Source organism: Hippocampus zosterae, chromosome 6 (assembly GCF_025434085.1).
Source record: "Hippocampus zosterae strain Florida chromosome 6, ASM2543408v3, whole genome shotgun sequence".
NCBI classification, from domain to species: Eukaryota; Metazoa; Chordata; class Actinopteri; order Syngnathiformes; family Syngnathidae; genus Hippocampus; species Hippocampus zosterae.
This window is the reverse complement of record NC_067456.1, coordinates 7,804,029-7,825,937: the sequence shown is the minus strand read 5'-3', so window position 1 is coordinate 7,825,937 and position 21,909 is coordinate 7,804,029. Positions and strand designations below refer to the sequence as shown.

The 21,909-nt window shown below is 44.3% G+C and overlaps 1 protein-coding gene and 1 long non-coding RNA gene across 2 annotated transcripts in view; one reads left to right on the top strand and one right to left on the bottom strand.

Moving 5' to 3' along the window:
• Positions 1-17,305, top strand: part of fbxl17 (F-box and leucine-rich repeat protein 17) — a 188,233-nt gene extending 170,928 nt beyond the window's left edge. The window contains exons 10-11 of the mRNA XM_052068487.1: positions 79-221; positions 16,950-17,305. Of these exons, the coding sequence (XP_051924447.1) occupies positions 79-221; positions 16,950-17,087 (281 nt within the window). The 3' untranslated portion in view covers positions 17,088-17,305. The remainder of the gene's footprint in view (positions 1-78; positions 222-16,949) is intronic.
• Positions 17,306-18,691: 1,386 nt separating this feature from the next.
• Positions 18,692-19,161, bottom strand: LOC127602431 (uncharacterized). Its single transcript, XR_007962793.1, has 2 exons — positions 18,932-19,161; positions 18,692-18,889 (listed from the first exon to the last, which is right to left on the bottom strand). It is a non-coding gene; the product is annotated as an uncharacterized LOC127602431 (long non-coding RNA).
• Positions 19,162-21,909: the final 2,748 nt, after the last annotated feature.

The following is a 21,909-nucleotide window of genomic DNA, read 5'->3' as shown; positions in this document are numbered from 1 at the left end:
TTGTCAGGCTAACGCCTTTTCTCATTTCTGTGCCTCCTCACCTCTCCTTCCCCCAAATTCTCACCCTGTGTTTTACAGCTCTGATAGCCATAGGCCAGTATAGCAGCACCATCGAGACCGTGGATGCCGGTTGGTGTAAGGACATCACAGACCAGGGCGCCATGCAAATCGCAGAGAGCAGCAAATCCCTGCGCTACCTGGGCCTCATGAGATGTGACAAGGTAACCGTGTTTGCCCGCAAAATGTCTGACGCCGTCTACTCAGCCTGGCGATCCACACGGCAATATTCCGTTGTACAGTGAAGCCCTATTTATTGTGGGGGATATATGAGAAAAAGAAAAAAAAACACCATATGTGAGCTTCTAGTTGTAGCACGCCCTCACACGTGATTACATTTAAACTGATTAAAACACAGATAAACTTGTTCAAAGGGAACCTGGATCAATATGACAAATGCGTCGTAAAACAAAATAAATGTCGCTCATGCAGTTGTCCAAACAAGAGGCAACGTCTTCCTGCTTGAAGCTGTTTATCGCTATGTGTTGAAGTTTACTGTCAAAATGACGCATAAAACAAAAGACAATGAAACGTCTTTCATTTTAAATGCTAAATTGTTGAACCGAACCTGTTCTGGAAAGTTCCACTTGCTCATTCGAATACGAAACACTGTCGAGTCAATCCAGTGTGGAATCTTGCCCAGCTCACTGGAATAAGCTTCAACATTCAACAATTTAGAAAGGTGATCAGTAAAAATCATCTTTTATAAGATAGGACAAACAAATATCAAATGATGAGTTTGGGGTCATTTGACCACGTACGTGTCAAATATTCCATTTTACGAACGACAACTTACAATCTTATTTTTCCTTCTCTTCTTGGTCTCATTTGGCAGTCCGTACTGTAGAAAAGTCTACCACTTGCTTTGTTGTTTTAATACGTTGTCCACACCATTCAGTACCATATAGTGAATTTATACAGTTAGCAGGATTATGCAAAAAAAAAAAAAAAAAAAAAGCTAAACGGTTCCCAAAAATTGGAGCCAAAGATAAACCGATTAAATTATGGCAAGATTCTGGTTAAAGGTGTGGACACAGGAAATCATTTTTACAGTTTGAGTCACTCGGGCATCAATGCAACTCTTTACCCTTCAGGAATCATAAAGGCCAAAATGCACAGAATTATGTTGCAAATATTTTATTCATAGCTTGGCCTTACCACCACAATATTAACATTGCTGCCCTTGACAGCTTGTGAAAAATGCTCATGTTGTAGCCGCTTGGTGTGTCTAGTCATTATTGTATAGGTAGAGCAACACACACACACACAGTTGCTTTCAAAAACATCAAAATCAAAAACACATTTTGCCGTTTGCTTTTTGAACATTAAAAAAAAAAAATCACACAGAGTGGCCTTGTGCAGAAACCGCAGCATTTTTGCACCACTCTCGTGATAAGCGCATGACGACCGTAGCGTAATGGCTGGAATGCCATCCATTGTTGTTGTGCATGTCCCCAATTCCAGTATGAGTGGGTTTCAAGAACAGCCCAGGAGGTAACTTCGCTTGTCGTGTAGATGTTTTTGGTAAATCATTACACATTGCATAGCGCACACTCCCGATGTGCTCGTACAAATTGACCTTCGTATGTTCGGTATGTTAACATATTTTAACGGGCCCGGTGCTCCGGTGGTTAGCGCGTCGACCTAAGGTTCAATTCCAGCTCCGGCCTTCCTGTTTGGAGTTTGCATGTTCTCCGCGTGCCTGTGTGGGTTTTCTCCTGGTATTCCGGCTTCCTCCCACATTCCAAAAACATGCGAGGCAGGCTGATTGAAAACTCGAAATCAGGGGTGTCAAACTCGTTTTAGTCCTGGGTCAATTTTGAGTTATGTCTTTCCTTGGAGGGCCGTTATGACAGTGAAACCACAAAAGTATTACTTGTACACAACAAATTAATCGATTACCAGTTTTGAAATCAGTCAAGTCAATTAAAATAGTTTGTTCAATTATTGTTGAAGTGAGTATAAACAAGGTAACCAAATTATTGCAAAATCTCAACGTTTTTTTTATTACATATGACATTTCGGTACATATTTTAGTAAGTTGGCACACATGATTTGCTTTCGCGGGCCACATACAATGACCTGGCGGGCCAGATCTGGCCCACGGGCCTTGAGTTTGACACCCGTGCTCTAAATTGTCCCTCGGTGTGAGTGTGACCGCGGACGGTTTTTCGTTTCTGTGTGCCCTGCGATTGGCAGGCAGCCGGTTCAGGGTGTCCCCCGCCGACTGCCCAAGGACGGCTACAGCACCCCCGCGACCCTTGCGAGGATAAAGGGGATCGGAAAATGGAGGGATGGATGGCCGATATTTTAACGTGACTTTTGTTTTCTCAGTGCAGCGTCACCATTTCTTTTTCGAGCCACCCTTTATAAGCCGTTGCGCGTCGCGTTCGCGGAAGAATGCGGGAGGGCGGGGAATCCACTTCCAAACGGGATCCTTTTCCATCAGGTTGGCAACTCATCATTTCTATTCCTTCGTTATAATATCAGTGCTCTCCGTGGCAAAGGTTTGAGCTTGACCCTTTGGATTTCGTTGATAAGCATGCCCACCCCGCGAACGTGAAGCGAGACCAGAGCATCGTATTTATCTCTTTATTTCATCATAAAATGAAACATATGAGGGTCTGACAGTGACCCCCGGCGTGTAAGGTCTCAATGGTTGAAGCGGTGCGCTCAGTTCACATGATTGCATACGGGAATGTGTATCTATCATATTTATCTCAGGGTAATAAAGACTAACTGCATTACATAGCAGGTGATTACTTAGATTCCATTTTCATTTACTTCCCGCCTGCTTGGCCAACTGCGTGACCCGACGATCGATATCTGCAGCCATGCTCATAAAAAAAAAAAAAAGTGTTCTGGAATGACCGACATCTTCGGCGGAATAACAATGTCTCCTTGTTTCTTTCCGAGCTGAGCTACGTACGCGTGCGCTTGTCCCTCAACGCTTATTTACCTGCGCGTTTGCCTTCCCGTGGTACTCGTAGTGTAGCCCGGAGGATGGAAAGATAAACGATTTGCGCTCCCTATGCTCAGAGGGGGGAATTTGGGGATGACACGGCGAAGCAAAGCGGTAATTGCAGCTATTAGAGTCGTAATGGAGTGTGAATGGAGCAACGAGAAGAGTTTGACAGTTTCCAAGGTCAGGGCCAAGACCGTCTTCGAATTACCAAATGAATTAAGTGCGCAATTGCCCGTCTCAGCCGGGTTTAGTTTTTCACATCCTAAAATACAGTTTAGCATCAGAACTACGCCTCTTAACGCCGATGAGGGCTGACCCGATTGGGAAAAGATCAGGCCGCTTGCGTTGCGCGTATGCGGTATGTCGAGGGGGGGGGGGCTTTAGTGGGAAGTTTGAGGAGAGAGAAGGCCAAACTGCCGTTCGCTCCTGTTGGCAAACAAATAAACAGGAATGGCTTGTTGTTCGAGCGAGGTCACCCAGACCGTTAAGAGTTAGAGAGCGAATAAAAGAGGTAAGGAGGTGAGAGCCAAAGTCCAAGCGAGGAGGGAACCTGAGGTTTTCTCAGCGAGCAGGCTTTGCCGTTGCCTTCAACGCCTACTCTCATCTCACGCTATCCTCATTTGGCTCCCTTCAATCGCCCGACTTGAGCCTTTCAACTTCTTGTATTCAGTGCAAATGATTTTTATTTTTTTTGCATTGCACATGTTGCCTTTAGCTTTCGCGTGTAACAAAAAGTTGAAGACCTTTTTCACCAATGTCAGCATTTGTCTGATTTAATATTCCTTTTCGAGCCAATATTTTTTCGGATCACAGTTACAAGAATTGCACTTAGTGAGTGCTGAGCCCTGTCAGGACTCAACTGTGAAGAAAAGTGGAAAATTATTTATTTGTGGTATTTTAGGGTTGTTGTTGTTGGTTTTTTGGGGGGTATTTTTATTTCCAACCACAATGTGGTGAGCAGCAGTTTCCGCAATCAGGTGTCGCCGGTAGATAGAAATGAACGGTCTTTGTTGTGAAACCACACAGATACACCAAAGACAGACGCGAAATCGGCATGCCATGCTGTATTTTTCTTCATTTGACCGGGCTAGTTTGGCCGAGTCTGGTTGATGAAGATTACGCTTGCAAGAACGACTCAGGCTGCCGTTTGCATTCTCCGTCAGAGTGGAATACTTTCATTGAGGCGACAAATTAATTAGTTATTCATCTTCATTCGCTCCCACCGTGCTTTTATATATTCCGACCCCACAAAACAAACCCTCGCGCTCAATTGATGAGTCAAATATTTCAAACCTTATTGTCGAAAGTAAATAGGAAGAATCCAAAATTTGAACATGTCATCGTGAGCAACTTTGGGGGAATTGTATTATGCTAATATGCCCTCGGTCCTTTTGTCGGGTCTCCTTTTACATTCGTGACGGCGTCGGGGCTGCGTGGCGTGCAGCTAATTAGCCCTTGGCAGCAGTTCAGGTGTTATTGTCGCCCATGATCGGATTCGGATTCCTTGCTATTGGGGTTTCCGTTCCCCCTCATCTTGCTCGTGGGGTGGGGGGGTATCTCTGTGTGTGGTGTACATATATACCGTAAGTTTCACTTGAATCATTATTGAAATCTAGTCTTGTTTTGATCATCGGGAAAAAAATGTTTTTGCCCATTTTTTTTATTGAGTCGTCATGTTCTAATTGCTGGCGGCCCGGTAGTCCAGTGGTTAGCACGTCGGCTTCACAGTGCAGAGGTACCGGGTTCGATTCCAGCTCCGGCCTCCCTGTGTGGAGTTTGCATGTTCTCCCCAGGCCTGCGTGGGTTTTCTCCGGGTGCTCCGGTTTCCTCCCACATTCCAGGCTGATTGGACACTCTAAATTGTCCCTAGGTTTGAGTGTGAGTGCGAATGGTTGTTCGTTTCTGTGTGCCCTGCAATTGGCTGGCAACCGATTTGGGGTGTCCACCGCCTACTGCCCGAAGACAGCTGGGATAGGCTCCAGCACCCCCCGCGACCCTAGTGAGGCTCAAGCGGCTCGGAAGATGAATGAATGAATGTTCTAATTGCAAGCACCAGTTGCGGATGCGCATGCGGTGGGTGACCTTCATCAGAGAACAGCCCATCCGCTTTGTCTTGAAGGAATTTTGTACAAGATGCCCGTGGGAAGACGTTGCTCACTTTATCGGTGGATCGCAGCAAGACACACGTGTCCAATCGGATGGCGAGGCTAACTAATCTCATCTCTCCACTTCATTTCTTTCCTTCTGGGAAAAAAACAAAACAAAAGAGAAACACTGAAGCTCGCCGCCTCGCTCGCCATTCCAGAAGGTTCTCACGGAGTGAAAGTCTTGTGCAAATTTACGCGACGCCGCATTTATCTCAGCCACGGTGTTTCTTATTCATGTTGACAAATCAATTTGCCCCTCCCCAACACCACCTCGCCGTACTGATTTAACTCACCGTTGCTTAAAATAAGTGAGGCTGAGCCGCATGCGGGCATTCCATTTGTCTTTGCTCTTTACGGCCCTGTGGTAGACGCATAAATAGTCGACGGGACCGGCGACGCCGGCAGTTTCCCTGAGTAAAATTCATATTTCCTGCAAGCTCTAATGTAACATCACCTGATTAAACATAGATGGAGAGCGGCCAGGAAACGCAGCCTCGCTTCGGAACGCTTCTTTAAAATGTCGATAGTGTTAAATTTCCATACGATGCGGATATGATTGAACGCGATTCTTTTTCTTCTTTCTAACCAACGTATGACACCGAACCGGGTTGGGCAGCCCGCATTTGTTTAGCTCGGCGCACTCGACGAGCTACCTCTATGTTTATCCGACTGCCATTACTGTCGAAATTGACAAAGCGTTCGGGGACCTGAAACAATATCAGTCCCGCGTAGCAACCGTAAGTTGTTTGTACAGTAAAAATAATTTGTTATAAACACGTACGGTACTTGTCGCAGCCTCGCCTTGGCAGATAGTTATTTCTTGCCGGGAACAATGTTGACACTGTTTGGGGAAATGTTGCAAATGATCCAAAGCTAACGTTTATCTTTGCGAGGTTTCCTGTCAGGAAGTGTATGCTGCAAGGATATAGGATAAATAAATGTACCACAAAAAAAAAAAAAGGCTCGGATTGGAATAAACTTGCGAAAACAAACTCAGCATTTCATCGGCAAGTTAGACTACTGTTAGCAGATTTCGTGTGGCCCCTGCCGTCTCACTGCCCCCCCTCCCACCCCCCTCTGCTATCTTAAGTGGAGTCGCCTTTCGGAGTGGGTCCTGTCAGTCTCGGACAAATACAATCTTGCGATAACCTTGATGCCGCGGCGCCGACAAGCCAAGTCAGCTTCCTCGGCTCGGCCTCGCCCCCAAATTTGTTTGGAATTATCAAATGGACGGGAATTTTAATGCGCCGGCTGAATGTCACAGCCGGACCTCAGGAGTGTAGAATTCATTTAGGAACTGCTAACAGGATCCAGCTGGCGCCCCTCGCGTGGAGCGGTGTGAAGGATCGATTTCCGAGCGTCACCGTTTATCCAAACCTGCTTCCCTACTGTATACGCTTTGCTGCCAGGCAGTCGCGATTGTGAGGAGTCGCACGAAGAATTTTTTTTTTTTTCCTGCACTGACTTAGCGCAAGCCACAAGTCGATTTGATTGTCAGAAAATGTACCGAATTCGTCTCGCTCCTCGCAGTAGCTGACCATATACGGCGTTAATGTAGCGCCGTCTGCGCCTCTGATATTTTTCTTGCCCCCCCCCCCCCCCACACACACACACACGTCAGTCGGAGTGATTTCCTTTTTGTGTTGCACCGCGCGCAAATGCAACATTACTGCGCGTGACCGCGTGAGGAATTTGTGTTATTTGCTCCGAGCGCAGCTCATAATGGAGCATTGAAATCAGAGCCGCCCCTCCAGGCCCCTGCACATGTCGTGCTCGGTCCGCCTCCGATGATTACACCTCTTGCCTCCGGGGGCTCCAACCAGCCAGGCACTGACAAGAAGGCCATTGATCCACCCGAAAAGAATCAAATAAATTAATTGGGCCGACTCGCGACTGTAAATTGGTCTCGGTCTTTTTTGATGTCATTCAACGAAGAGACTTCACAAAAAGAGGAGGAATGTTCTGGAAAACTGATTTGCCTTTTTCTCTTTGCTCAGCAGCGCAGCATATGTCAGCCGGTTGGAGTTAAATGTTCTTTTGTGTGGGCGGAATTCATCTTTGCACACTTCCACATGCACACATGAACTTTTTTTTTTTTTTGTCGTATACTTTTGAGTATCATGATAATTTTGTGGGGGATTTTTTTTCTTTTTCAATCCTAGCTCAAAACGCTTTAAGACACCGTCACATGCCACCACGGTAAATTACAATAACTGTAAATGACACTTTTGGTTACAGAGCTGACATATATCCACTCACAGTGTCACATATCCAGTTGAGGTCGCTTGATTTTTCTGCAAAGTCACATTGAGTGCAAGCCAATCCTATAAATTGTGTCACTGCGCTCCTCAGATCCACACGGGTTGTTTTATTTGTCTCCAGGCGTGTGCTAAAGAAATATATCAAACTGTATCACAGCATCTGAAAGATGCTCTTCTCATAAAAAAAAGTCTCTGTGCTAAATTGCGCCGACGTGATCAAAGAAAGTTCACTTTGCTTCGAAAAGGAATCACGGGTCTTGCGTGACTTCCAAGGGCGCATGCCCGAATGGCGGTTTTTCATTTGGAACAGCTCTCGGTTTGTACCATCCAGTGAAAAATAAAAAAATATATTTATATATTTATATAAAATATATATATTTTTTGGGACCAATTAAAAAAAAACATTTATGAAAAACAGAAACAAGTAAATAAAATTACATGGCATCAGTGTAGGTTTTTTAAATTGTATAACGTAATTTCACGACAGTCACACGGTGACTACTGAGCGAACTAAATTGATTGGACAAGTAATGTCATGTGATCATCTGCAGCCAGCGATTGTCAAATGGGCGTGTCATAACAAATTGACATGTTGAGTCGACTCCGTTGAACCTCTGCGACTGATTCACCAAACCCAAGTTAAGAACCACTGTGCGAGAGGGAGCGATGCTAAAGGGAATACAATACAATACAGCTTTATTTATATAGCTTTACAAAACATTTAAAACACTACAGAAGAAATCGGCGATATTGGTCCATAAATAAGGCGCACTTGAGAAAAGCGAATGCTTTTAGGTGCGCCTTATAGCATGGGAAATACGGTACATGAGTTCCAGTTTCGTCTTCCAGACTATCCTGGGAACATTCGGAGCCTCCATTGTCCGATGATGTATCACTTTGGGGATTTTGATCTCATTCAGCCTCAGTGGAATGTTTTCTTTCGAAATGTTTTCGCAGCTTGCGCGTGTATGTCCTCTACCTATTTTCTTTCCCCATATCATCTTCTATCCCTCTGCTGTCCGCTTCGTCTCCTCCTCTACTTTTTTGCATGTCAACTTTGGCTCCCTCTGTTCCCTCTCCTTCTTTTAACAGTCTCCCTCGCCTATACCCCCCCCCCTACCCCCCATCACCACCACCCCACCGCCCTTTTCCACTACTTCATTAGAGTGAAAACAAATGGGTCGCCCATGTCGAGAAACAGAAGGGAGCAAAACTCGCGGACGTCAGCAAGAATGTAGACTAGTAAACTAACGACACTGACTAGTGGGACAGGACGATGAGTTGTCACCTTAATGGGGGTGATGAAGGAGAGAGCTTGAAAGTCAAATGAGGTGGCAAAGGGGAAAAGACAGAAATGGAGAGAAAGTATGTCAAAGTCAAATAAAGCGATAGCGTATGAGCTGACTCCCCCCCCCCGCGCGTAAGTGTTTTGCGTAAGCACTTTGGAAGTATGTCGCCATTACCTGAACGGAGGCGGAGCAGTGTTTTGGGAACAGGTAGGAGCAGATCTGCCCTCTGCTTTTCTTTCCCAGATGGGCAAAGCCGACAGACCTTGTTAAAAGAGCAGACATCCCAATCAATATGGTTGTTCCAGTGGAGCATCCAGCTGCCAGGGATTGCGCACAGATAGGCACGGCATAGCAATTTGCAGACATAAACAAGGGCCTAATTGTTCGGGGCCCGGAGGTTTTGCAGTGAGGAAAACAAAGATGAAGCATTGTGAAGAGTTAGAAGCCATTTCAACTCTCGTTTAGGAAATGAGAGTTAGCCCAAACTTTCTTTGATGAGTGTTGTTATTGTGAACAGCGGGTGGGGGGTTGGGGGGGAGCATTAGGCCTGTGAAACGGAGGCAATGAGAGCAAAGGTAGTGAGTTTGGAAGACGGGGCTCTCCGCTTTTCCTATTTTCCGCTCTTTCGACGGGCATTTAAAAGAAAAAAAACAATTCACCATCTTCAACGTGTGACGCGGTCATTTGCCATTTATGATTTGTGGGCGTAATCTCGGGACTTTCATCCCGCACAGAGGAGCTGTATTGATTGCGGGTCTTAACTGAAGCCTCCTCGTGGTCATCCGGTCGTCTTGTTTCAAAAGCGCCGGGAGGGTGAAATAAAGTGAGACGGGGAAGCTCAGAATTGCCCTTCAACAGATAACGTCCAGAACCTCTCCTGACCCGCATGTACTCGTTTCCCTGCTTTTTCATCTTCAAGTTTATTCAAGGGCAATTCAAGGTTGTTAGGATGTCGGTTTTCTGCCCACGTCATTTATTCATTCAATTAAGCTTTTTTTTTTTTTTTCGTCCCCGGCACCTCATTTTCTTCTCCATCCATGGCTGTATGCTCAGCTCCACAGAGGCCAACATAATCTCAAGAAGTCATGGCCAGAAAGGAGACGAAGGCAATCTTGATTCTTGGCAATCCCGATTTGGTTGTGGACGATCACTGAAGTTCGCCTCCTTTCAGACAAGAGGCAGCAGGCAAGCGTAGACGACCAACGTCGTGTCCTACTGCGTCGGTGATGAATTTAGCTTCTTCATGCTGATGGTCATAGCAGTCCCCCCATCTGGAAACAGTGTCCATACATATTTCAAGCATCCTGGGGGGGGTTCGAGAAACTTTTCAGGCAAGCAACTTCGTTTGATTCCTTGCATAATGGATGCCTGTTTCGAGGGAAAAAGATGTGTGTGTGCAAAAAAAAAAAAAGTTTGCATCTATCCCGTGGCTACTCGGCTCACATTTGGAAAAAGGGAGCGCTTGAACCCAATGGGAACCGAACGCTCTCTGAACATGTGTGGGAATGAGCAACCTTTTTTTTTTCTTTCATTTGGTCATCTCGCATTCATCAGGAAGACTCATCAAAATATTGACACAATAATGATTGCGGGCCACCTTGTTTTAACTTTGACTGGTCCAATCTAATCAGAGCTCTCCTCCCTCAAAAGAGACACCATGAATTTTTTATCGTGGCGTCTCTTTGGAAGGGCCAGGGGGTAGGAGGGGGTCGATTTGCCCTTGTTCTTTATTTACTCCGGAGAACGAGCCGTTCCCTCGAGGTAAAAATTAAACAGTAGCTCTGTCCAACTTCAGGAAGTCCGTTTTATTCATCCCCCCCCCCCCCCCCCCCCAGTTCATTCAACAGGCTGGTTATGACCTAGTGCCAATCACCAGCCCCCCCCCCCCAAAAAAAAAACTGTGTGTGACCACCCCTTCCTGTTGCTGTGATTTGAATGTTGCCGTCAACATCCGTCTTAGACGTTCGGTTGTACTTTTGACGGCAATTGAATCTGTCCATCTGGATTCTCGCATCATCTCGAGCACAAATTTTGTTATGAAACGTGGAACTCGGTTGAAACAAGTCCCGGTCAAAACAAACCCAAAGTCAACATGTACATGCGTAAATAGAATGTGACAGCAATCAGATGGTTGGTTTTTGGTTTAATCGAAGCCAAATGGACATACGGCGACCTCTTCTTTGTCTGACGTGACATCATGCGCGCACATGGCAAAAGGATTTGTCTTGATTTCGCAAAGAGTGCGCAAATGTTGACACCAGCGATTTTAGTGCCCTTTGCGTCTTTGAAAACAAGCTTTTTTTGTCTTTCTTCTTTCTTTTTTTTTTATGAACACTTCTACTTCACACTAAATGCTGCCAGTGATGTCTTCTCACATTTCATTGGTTTGCTGGAAGCAGTGTCACTGTGGGAACGTGTAACTTTTGATTGGCTTCTGTGTGAAAGACAAAATAATCCAGTGTCCTATGCAGCAATTTTCCAGGCACTCTGGGAAAGAGACCTTTTTTTTTTGGGAGAAGGCCAACTTAACTCATTCACGACCAGCCAATTCTGAACCAAGTCTGAAAAGACGTCTAAAAACGTCTTTGGGAGTGAATGAGTTAATAAGGGATCGGACCTTGCCTTAGCCACATTCCTTTTGTTACCAGGAGTGCTTTTACAAAAGCTGTGCTCCAGAAGCTCTTTTCTTGCACTCCGGTCAGTTGAGCCTCTGTTGCCGCTTTGCGATTCCGCTGCCGTTTGATAGAGTGCAGGGCGACGTGCGTGAGTGGTCCCAGACCCTGGTTGTCCCATGGAGCACCTGACCTGCTTTTTAACAGCGTATTCACAGCCATTGTTTGGGTGCATCGCTCAGCTTTCTAAGACCGAATCCAAATCAAAACTTTCGGCTTTTCCGCAGCAACACCGCGATAGTTCATATATCCAAGAACTGCTTCAACGTTTGTTTTGTCCGTTTTCCATCCGCCCCCTCTTCCCTTATCTTTTCCGTTTGTCTAGTCACTGATTTGAAAAGTCTTCCATTGGTTTTTTTTTTTTCCGCTTAGCCGTTTAAAGAAAGCTATAAATCTGACCCGTTTAAAGACAGACGGGCAACAAAGACTTAATGCACAATCTGCTGCCTCAACCGGCTTCTTAAACATTTACCCCCAAATGCATTTACTGGTTGACTAATGCACTCTCTGCATTGAAGTCGGCAGAGGCCAGGGGGTAGTATTCGTCTCTCTTTATTTGCCCAGGGCAAGCAATTGCTGCCAGGAGGCTCAGGAAGATGGACCCAAACAAATAAACGTATGATCAATGAGGAAATAAGAACGGCAGTACTTTGGCATGAGATGCCGGGACCGACGCTTTGCTTATCGGATGTCAAGGTGATGTCACCGGTCGTGCGACAGGACTTTGCTCTCCAAATTTCAAATCCCAGCCACCTCATTTTGCACAGCGCAATCTAAACTTGGCTTCGAAATGAGAAGGAACGTTTGGAGCGGGATGGGTCGCTCCGTCAGAGCAAGTGTGTCATCCGAGTGTTCAACGGTGAGCTAAATGGGAGTCCAAGGGCCTTTTGTGAAGGTTGCGTTCGAAACGAAAATGATTGGTTGTTTTATGTGAACTTGCCCTTACCTTCGAAGCTTTTCTCAACACAATGAAAAAAAAATCATCTCCTAATGAATTCGGTAAACGCAGAGGCCTTGATGCCGAGGTAGCATCCAAACTGTGATCCCTGCATGTGGGCCCAGCGTGCGGTTGACCTTTTAACCTCCCCCACAATCCAGTGACGGCTGTAATTTTCATTTTCATACGCAACAAAGTGGCCCTGAGTATGTGCAGGATGCAAAGGAGGACATCTTCTCTATTTGCTGCAGAGGACAATGTGCCCTACTAACAAGACCCCCCCCCCACCACCACCTCCCCACCCCCAAAAAGGCAATTTTGCACCAAGGGGTAATAATCGAGTTGAAGTACATCAATATGAATAGCGACTGCGCAGCTGTTTCTACTACATTGGTTTATTCTATTTTATTTTTTGTCCGCATAGAAAAATAACCGTTTAGAACAGCCCAATGTGTGCTTGAAACATTTTTCTTTTAAAGATCCATTGTTGTGTGGTTCACCACTGCCTTGTGTACCATTATAAAGTAGCTGTTTGCTTTGAAAAGTGGTCTTTACGATGACCATTCAATGCAGACACCGATAAATACAAAAGAAAAAAAAGGGCAATCGAAATTGAAAAAAAAAATAACACATTTCACCTCTTCAGTGAATTTATAATTCCTCGCTCTCCTATTTCCTAAGGCCTTATTCCATTTTCCCAGCGTTGTTTGGAGCACCGGGAAGACGCCGAATATGAAATGCAACTTTGTGTTTGTAGATCCGATTGTCGATTGTTTTGAGAGCCCCCGTTCTTTTTCTTTCTCCCGTGGGAATGTAAAGCGCCGCTACATTAGTCAGCTCGACGACAAGTATTACTGCGGCGAACCATCCGGGCAACATCCGGCGTTTTTGCTCAATGTAGATTTTTATGTTGGTGATGGAGTGCCTCCCACGGTACGTACGAGATTACGAGGGAGGAGATTGCTTATGGCGAGAAGGTCATATCACAAAGGAGACATCCATCACCTTGAAAAGAAGAAGATGGAGGTGCCATTTTCGCATAGCAGGCCTTGACAAGTCCTTTTGTTCCATCTCTCGCTCGTAAACTCTGACAACGTCGCATTAGCCATCAGTACGCATTACGCTCGGATCTACGTGCTGCATCTTTGAAGTTAAAATGGGCAGTGGGGAAATATCCTAAGTATAGGCTTCGCTCCAGATAGCTGTGGCTATGCTCCCAGATGCCTGAGTAGGGATCTGCTGTATCATGTGTCTTTCCGAAAGACTTGGCAGCGGCTTTTGAAGGACTCTACAGTACGGCATCAGAAGGAAAAAAAAAATCCTGTCAGAGACATGCACCAGAGACCCCCATTACTTTGGTTTTCAGCTTAAAGTTGCCAAGCTACAAAATATCACTGAGAGCACTTTTACCCGGTGACAAAATTGAAAAGAATCAGCCGAGTCATCATTTTCGAAGCGAGTCCAGCCTCTGCCACGAGTAACAATTAGTATTTATTCATTCATTTATGATTATTTTTTTCTCAATTATATTAGCTTTGGACTACAAATAACCAGACATCAAATGTTATTCTTCCAACCTGTAAGCCATTTATTGATATTCATCCATGAAACGCTTCAAGTGGCTCGAAAGAGTTTTTTTTTTAAACTTTTTCCTTGACTTCAAAATCCCAATTCTTTTTAGATTGTTGTGTTTTTATTGGACGGATTTTTACACGTTTATACATCCGGTTAGGAAATACGCGGTCCGTATACTGGGATACGGCGATACACAAAATTCACAACTCAGAAAAAAGACAGAAAAATGTGAATACATGAATGGAGGAATGAATTCTTTGTTTCAAGTGTGTGCAAATGAAAGAAACAGTCAAAATGAAACATTAAAAGTTAAAAATCCAACTATACTGTCCACATTCGGAAAGCAGTTGTAAAGCAGAAAACGTATTTACTCCCTTTACCCCCTTCCTGATAACCGGATATACAGTTTTAGAATATAGTGGCCTAAGATAAGATAAGATAAAATATCCTTTATTCGTCCTACTCTAGTGGAATAATAATAGCAATAATTATAATTGGTGCAGAAATATTGATATTGACACATTCATATTCCTCTACGGAGTAGCGGTAATTATTAAAAGTTGTCAGTTGTAAGTTCATAAGCTTCGGTCTCAAGAGCTTCAAATGGCAATCACGAGCACGTGACATAATGACATTTTTCAGCCTTTGCGTTTTCAAGCGCCATCGCGCTTTCATCAACAGTTGATGCTTTCCATCGACATTTAACGTCTCTGTAACCGGCAATTAGTCAAAAGCGTTCCGAGTTTTGATTGGGAGTCGTTTAGTGGGAGTCTTGTTTGCAATGAGCATTAATGAATGTTATGGCCTCCCATCAGTTTGACGTGTCTATTCTTCAGATGTGTTTGAATTGCAATTAGGCCCTGATTAACAAGCCGGGGGAGCGTTTTCAGGGCTATAGTGTGCGATCTTATGAAGGCAATCAGGGCGTTGTCATGTGAGCTGCTAATGAGGCTCAACCAATTGTCATAATAAACGAAATCTCTTTGGCTGGGTGGGGTTCAAACTCAGCCTTGCCCCTCACTTGTGTTTCTTTTTCCATCTCTCCCGTTTGTGCGGCAAGACGGTTGCTGTACGTGATGAATGGTTGCTCCACATCAATGACGAGCTCAGTGAAAATTCAACACACCCAAACCCATGTCCAAAAGTTGGAAAGAAAAGCTTTAATTATTCATTGTTGAAACGTGTCTTTTTTTTCCACCGAGCACACACACACACACACACACACATGAAGCTTGAGAAATCACAACTTGCGTCTTGAAAATAAAACCAAAAGTTGAATCATCGACGCAAAGGAATCATTTGACCTTAGCGCCCTCGCCTCAGCACTCGACAAAGTGAGTGGACGAGGCAGATTCCGCAAATAAACCGTAAAGGATCCTTTCGAGCATGAGCGTTTTCATGTCAAGATGTCATACAGCCAATTCCTGGGAAAAGCTTGGAATTTAATCGGAAAATTGCTTGGATGTGACTTTGGAAAGGATGTGTAAGCCCTGCCGAGACGAGACGGAGCGACAGTATGTAGCTCGTTTTTCTGGCATGTCTTGCTAACATTCGAGTGCCTCTAACCATACCAAGCCACGTCCAGCTTCTGAGACCACACCCTTGAATGCTATACTATGAACAGCAGTTTGTCTGAAACACTAAAATGTTTTTATTTCTCTACATATTTGACATATTTTTTCATGTTTTCTAGACTATTGTGATCTTTGGGGGTGGGGTGGAGAAGATTAAGTCACTGTACCACTGTAATTTGGTTTCTTGCTCAACAATCAAATGAATGCTAGCTTGATAGCGGTACACCTTTGAGTGCTACACTTCATTTATACAGAAGTGACAGCTTGTCACTGTGTCAATCGTTTTCGGAAATGTTTTGATACAGTTCTGATGAAGTGAATCCAGCCATGCCATGAATTAACCTCGCAACCGTAACTGCGTTTGGCCAGGTGAGAACGCGTCCACCATTTTGTGTGCTACTTTGATAACAAACGAATGACTATATGCGCAACACGTGTTTGAGTGTTTATACATCGTTTCCCCTGGAAAGTGTTACGCTCGCGGGTGGGCAGGGGTTGGTTCTGGGTGGGTTACGGCTAACCCCCTCGAGGTCTCCGGGGTTACTTTGCTTCTGCTCTTTGTCAGCTCCTCACAGTGTTCCTTCCACTTCCTGATTTTCTGACTGGAACAGAGGTGATTTTTTTTTAAGCTGATGAGAACATGCGCTACAACCACGATAATAAAAACGAATTTACCCTTATTATTATTGTTAATCCTAACACTACTTCCTAGCAATGTCCATTTAATTTCATAGAAGAGTGGGTCATGAAACAAAGAGAAACATGTTTTCTTAATCAAGGTCAATACCAGAAATTCAATCAAGCGTCCATGAAAGTGAACAATTTGCTAATAATAATAATAGTATTATAGTATATATATACTGTGTCTCTCTCTCTCTCTCTCTCTCTCTCTCTCTCTCTCTCTCTCTCTCTCTCTCTCTCTCTCTCTCTCTCTCTCTCTCTCTCTCTCTCTCTCTCTCTCTCTCTCTCTCTCTCTCTCTCTCTCTCTCTCTCTCTCTCTCTCTCTCTCTCTCTCTCTCTCTCTCTCTCTCTCTCTCTCTCTCTCTCTCTCTCTCTCTCTCTCTCTCTCTCTCTCTCTCTCTCTCTCTCTCTCTCTCTCTCTCTCTCTCTCTCTCTCTCTCTCTCTCTCTCTCTCTCTCTATATATATATATATGTATTGTTTTTTTTTAATATCTTTGTGAAGTGGTGTGCTGCACTGAATTTGTAATACAAACATCTTTGTGTGTGTCGTTTTATTGTTGTTTTTTTTTAACAGCTCTATAATCTCATTACATTGCGCCAGCGTACCGAATAAACTGTTCCGGTACCGCAAATTTGCAACAGTTGGATCAGAATTGAGGGGGAAAATAAGAGATTTTTTTTTTAACTGGATACCAAGACAACATCTCTGATGAACCTCCATGACTAACAAATTGCTGAATTTGAATAGCCGTCATCTCTTATCAATGCTCGTTCGTCGCTGTGTTTGCAGGTGAACGAGGAGACAGTGGAGAGGCTGGTGGTCCAGTACCCTCACATTGTATTCAGCACAGTAATGCAGGACTGCAAGAGAACCCTGGAGAGAGCTTATCAGATGGGCTGGAGCCCAAGTGCTTCCAACGCCTTGTAGCTGGGGTTGGATTATACACATATGCGTAATCACACACACTCACACACGTTGAACAAAAGGACCATTTCTGTCCCAAACATTGACAAACGTGCACCATATTTCCAGCTCAGCCCTATTTGATTTTCATTTACTGTTCAAACATGCATGTGGACACACGCACACACACACGCACACACACACACAAACACACGCGCACACACACACAGACACACACAGACTCTGTAAACTCTTCCATTAATCAATTCATGATCTGAATGAAACTTCCTACGTACCATCACCTTCAAGGCAAAAAGCAACAAGCAGTTGAGTCAGTCAAGCTACACGGGGATGACGCACCGGAGCTTAAAGATTTCCGAACCTCGCACGTTTCAATCGGGCGGAGCGGACGCAAAGATGATCGATAAAGACGGCGGTTTAGAAAAGAACGATTACCCCGTCATGTTCAGTCTAGCGACACGTTCACTTCCTCTGAGGCGACGCCCACTGCAGACGACCACCACCGCAAACAGCAACGACGTCCTCCTCCCGGCTCTTGAGCCACTGAGACTTGAGAGCTCGCTTGAGGCTTTGTGAAAAAATGTGTGATGTGTATCTTGACTTTCTTGCTCGTGCAGTTTCGTGTGAAGGGATTTGTGGATTTCTGCGCGTTTAGATGGTTGTCGAGGCTACATGTAAACGGCACACGCAGGCTTGGGTCGTGGCCAAATCCTCCTTTCCTCCCAGCCGATTGAATAGCAGGAAAACCACATTGATTATTTCTCTAAATGCGCACGATTAGATCGAGATTGGCATCTGCTTGACCGACTGTCCAAAAATGATCTCAAATTGGACCCAACCTCTCTTCATGACATGGGAACAATGCTTTTGTTTTATTCACATGAGTTAAAACGAAAAGCAGGATCAAAGTATTAAGAGTCTCATATTTGAGGATTACAGTGGAACCTCTAAATTCAAACACAATCCTTTGCGTGACAACGTTTGGACTCGGGAGTCCAAAAACAAGTGGAAATTGAATCAACCTGCTTCAGGATATGACTGACTGACTGTTTTGCAATGCAGTTAACATGTGCTAAACAGCAGAAATGGTCGGCGTAATTCACGCTTGAGTTCCTGGATTGCGGAATTGATTGTCGATTGCTAGCGTCTTGAAGCCACTTGAGCGCACGACTCGGCTGCGGCCAGCAGAGGTGCTGTCCAAACTGTTTTCCGCTCGAACGAAAGGCGACGGCGATCGCTCTGCTCAATGTGGCACCTCTAACGAGTACTTCATTGGCCTGACTCCTGTTCTCCTTCAGTGTTGATGTGAATGTCAGTGTGGACGATTGTCCGTCTGTCTGTGTGCCCTGTGATTGTCTGGTCATCATTTAAGGATCTTGTCGAAAGTCAGATGCGATCGCCTCCAGCTCATTCGCGACACCGATTGGGATAAGTGATATAAAACTGGATGATGGGCGATACCTTGGAAACGGGACTTCAGTGAAACTAAGTCATACATAAAAAGTGAATTTAAAAATCATACATTTTTAAATGGTGTGGTGAGTATATCTGCTTCCCGCATTCTCCCTATGCTTGTGTTTTGTTTTGTTTTTTTCCCATCCAGGGACTTCAGCTTCCTGCCACTTTTCAAAAATCTGCCTGTCGGCTTCTATCCAAACTTTAAATTGTCCAGCCGTGTGAATGGGGGTGAATGCGTGAGTGTCTGTATGTGCCCTGCAATTGACAGTCGCTGACTGTCAGTAACGGATGGATTGATCATTTTTGACAGTCGAGTAAATTCCAAGTCAAATCCAGTCGAAATTCTACTAAAGTCGAGTAAAATCCAGTAGTACGTAAAAACAAAAAACTAAATAAACTGGTGACGCATGACAGAAGATGCCTGCTTTTGCTTTGGAGATGAGTTTCCAATGCACACTTTCTTTTGTTTTCGCCTATTTTTACTGCGCAGCCAGGACAAACACCTGTGTACAAGTTTCCTTTGTCCGAATAAAGAAAGGATAATTCCATTTTCCAAATCAAAACGCATTAAGTAGTGGAGAATTCGTTCGACGCTCACCGAGCTCGGCTTAGTATTTTTTCCAGTATTCTGTTGTAACATCGTGTATGATGACGTTCTGAAAATTCTGGTCTGATTGTGAATTGTTGGACTTCAGAGGTTTCACTGTATACACCAAACGCATCACGAAGGAATTACCTGAACGATTGAAGTCAAGTTGACCCCTAAATTGTTGAAAAGAGTATTCCCAAGTTTATCAAATATCTTATCGCCCCCCATTGTATGGTATATTCATATAAATGGAATGTACTTATTAGTGTTCTATTGATTTCAAGCATATACTTGTGACATTAGCTATGTAGCAATTCAAGTGAGGGATTTCCTTGTAGCGATAGAGGGCATACAATCGGTAGTGGCGAGTGGATTAGTATTCATCAAACAAGTGAAGTGTGGAGTTGAAAATGCAGACAAGCAGGGTGTGAACCATCATTGGCCACACCCCCCCGCCCTCACCAGCTAGCCATCCAGCTAGCAACAATAGCTTCTTTTTTTTCCCCAGACTATCATAATGTACAGTGTAATGTCGTTTGAATACAGCAACACTTTGTACATCTCAAGAAGATTTCACACAACAAAAAAGTTGATTTGCCCCTTGTCAGGATTTGTGGACGAAGCAGTCGCGGGTCTCCTCCCTGTCTGCGTTTGTTTTTGTTTCGTTTTTTTTTGTACGTAATGCCCATCTGCACTTTCTTCCTCGCTAGATGTTGACATACATGATTCTTGATTTGTTAAGGCAAGCAAAAATGACTTTATTTGCATAAAGATGAATAAAACACTACCACTTCAAGCTCCCCTTCAACCCACCCCCGTTCTCTTTCTTTTACATGTGTGAAATTGAGGCGGCGCAGAATATCTAAAATGGCAGGAAAATGTTTTTCCTCTCATTTTTCATAACGTGGAGACAGCTCTTGGCTGCAGCCTTCCCCTTGACTCCTTACTTCAATTACATTTAATGAGCATGATGGGCGACACGGTAACATTAGGATTCAGTCAGAATGCACAGGGTAGCGGATAAAATGCAAATGAGCACACCAACATGTTGCCCGTCACATCCAAAGGTCACTCTGGGTACAAATTGGACTCAACAAAGTTCCTGTGGAGTAAAAAATTTAAAAAAGAGGTTTCTTCGCTTCTGAGACCTTTTCTGTGTTATGTGCCTTGACATCATTATTCTTAACCGTTACAAAACCACACAGTGTGTACAGTTTTCAATCATTTTGCTTCCAATGGAATTTTGTTGTGAGTCAGTGACAGTGTACTGGTTCACTTACTTGACTTCAATGCGGCCAGCGTGGGCTCATTTCCCGTTCGTTAACAATGTGTGAGTGCTGGGCTGTCTTTTTATGTGTCCTGCGATTGCCTGGTTACAAGTCCAGGGTATGAGTTGCATAGGTTATACAATTCAAAAAAGATTTTGATTCAACCAGCCACTTGCAACAATTCTTTTGCTGACATCATTGTTTTCGCACTAGTGTGAAATTAGCTTCAATCGCTTCTGACCACGAAGCTGAGAGGAGCTGTCAGCCTTCCTCTGTGCTTTCCTGGCGACTCAAGTACTACTGTGGTGAATGCTAGGCGCAGCGCTAACGTGCTCCAAGCTAGCTTTGGCTCGCTAGCTAGCATAGCTAAATGCTGTCCCTTCACGGCACACAGTAGTTCCTTAAAGTCACTCATCATCGGAATAAGTGCTTAGGTGTGGTACAGTAGAGCAGAAAGCTCGGTGCAAGCGCATTACAGCAGAGAGGGAATCAAAATGTCCTCTTTCAATTCTAACTTCACCAGAGATGAAGGCACCAAAGAAGTACAGCGTTGAGTTAATCGAAACATTTGCTGTTTATGCGGGCAGAGCCAGGCCAGCTGTTTGTTTTCTTTTGCAATTGTGCTTTTATTTTTTATTTTCCATCTCCTGGATTCCTGTCACATGGTTTACTGCCCAGCCTCGGACATTGAATGTCATCTTAAAAAAAAAAGCTTCACTGACCCTGCATTCTATCATCATGTAGCGTTTCTTTTCTCGGAATGTTCTTTTGAAAATGCTCAACAGATGTGCGAATACTTTTTAAATCACATCGAACAATTTGAAGCAACCGTGGTAATTTCATGTAATAAAACAAAGGGCTCACATTTTGGTTGTACAGTAAAAGATGTCAGGTGAACAGCATTCCTTTTTATATGATGGCATACTATTGTTAATATTTGTGTGAATTTAAAGTAGAGCCAAGCATATTTTTTGGAGGGTACTATCATACAGTATGTCAATGAATGTTTCATGTTAGGTCCAGTCCAGCGGTAAATTATGAATGAGTGAATTAGGTCTGCGCAGGAAACCACTAATGTCAGTGGTGTCTCAAAGAAAATGGTCAGTCATTGACAGTCACGGTCAAATATGTTTCCCCATGTTAGAGAGTTGAATGTCGCTTCTGGAAAGAAAGAAAAAAACGGTATGGCTTGTACATTCATTAGGCGTGACAAGCCGAGACATGAATAATCTGGCCTTTGGCTTTGGCTCCTCATCTGTTTAAGGCCTCCTCCTTTCACCGCGACAGGGCTTTTTTTTTTCATGTCTCTGCCACAAATGAGCTGATCGCCCTGCACCTTATTCCCATTTCTCTCTTGGGTAAATTATGCAGCTTGGTGAATTTTAATGCTGCCAATTAGCCCCTCTGCAAATGTGAGTGTATGCCATCGATTCCCTGGCTGATTGAGGTGGATTCCATCAATGCATCCCACTCCTTAGACTTGTGCAATATTCATCAAGGTGGAAGGAGG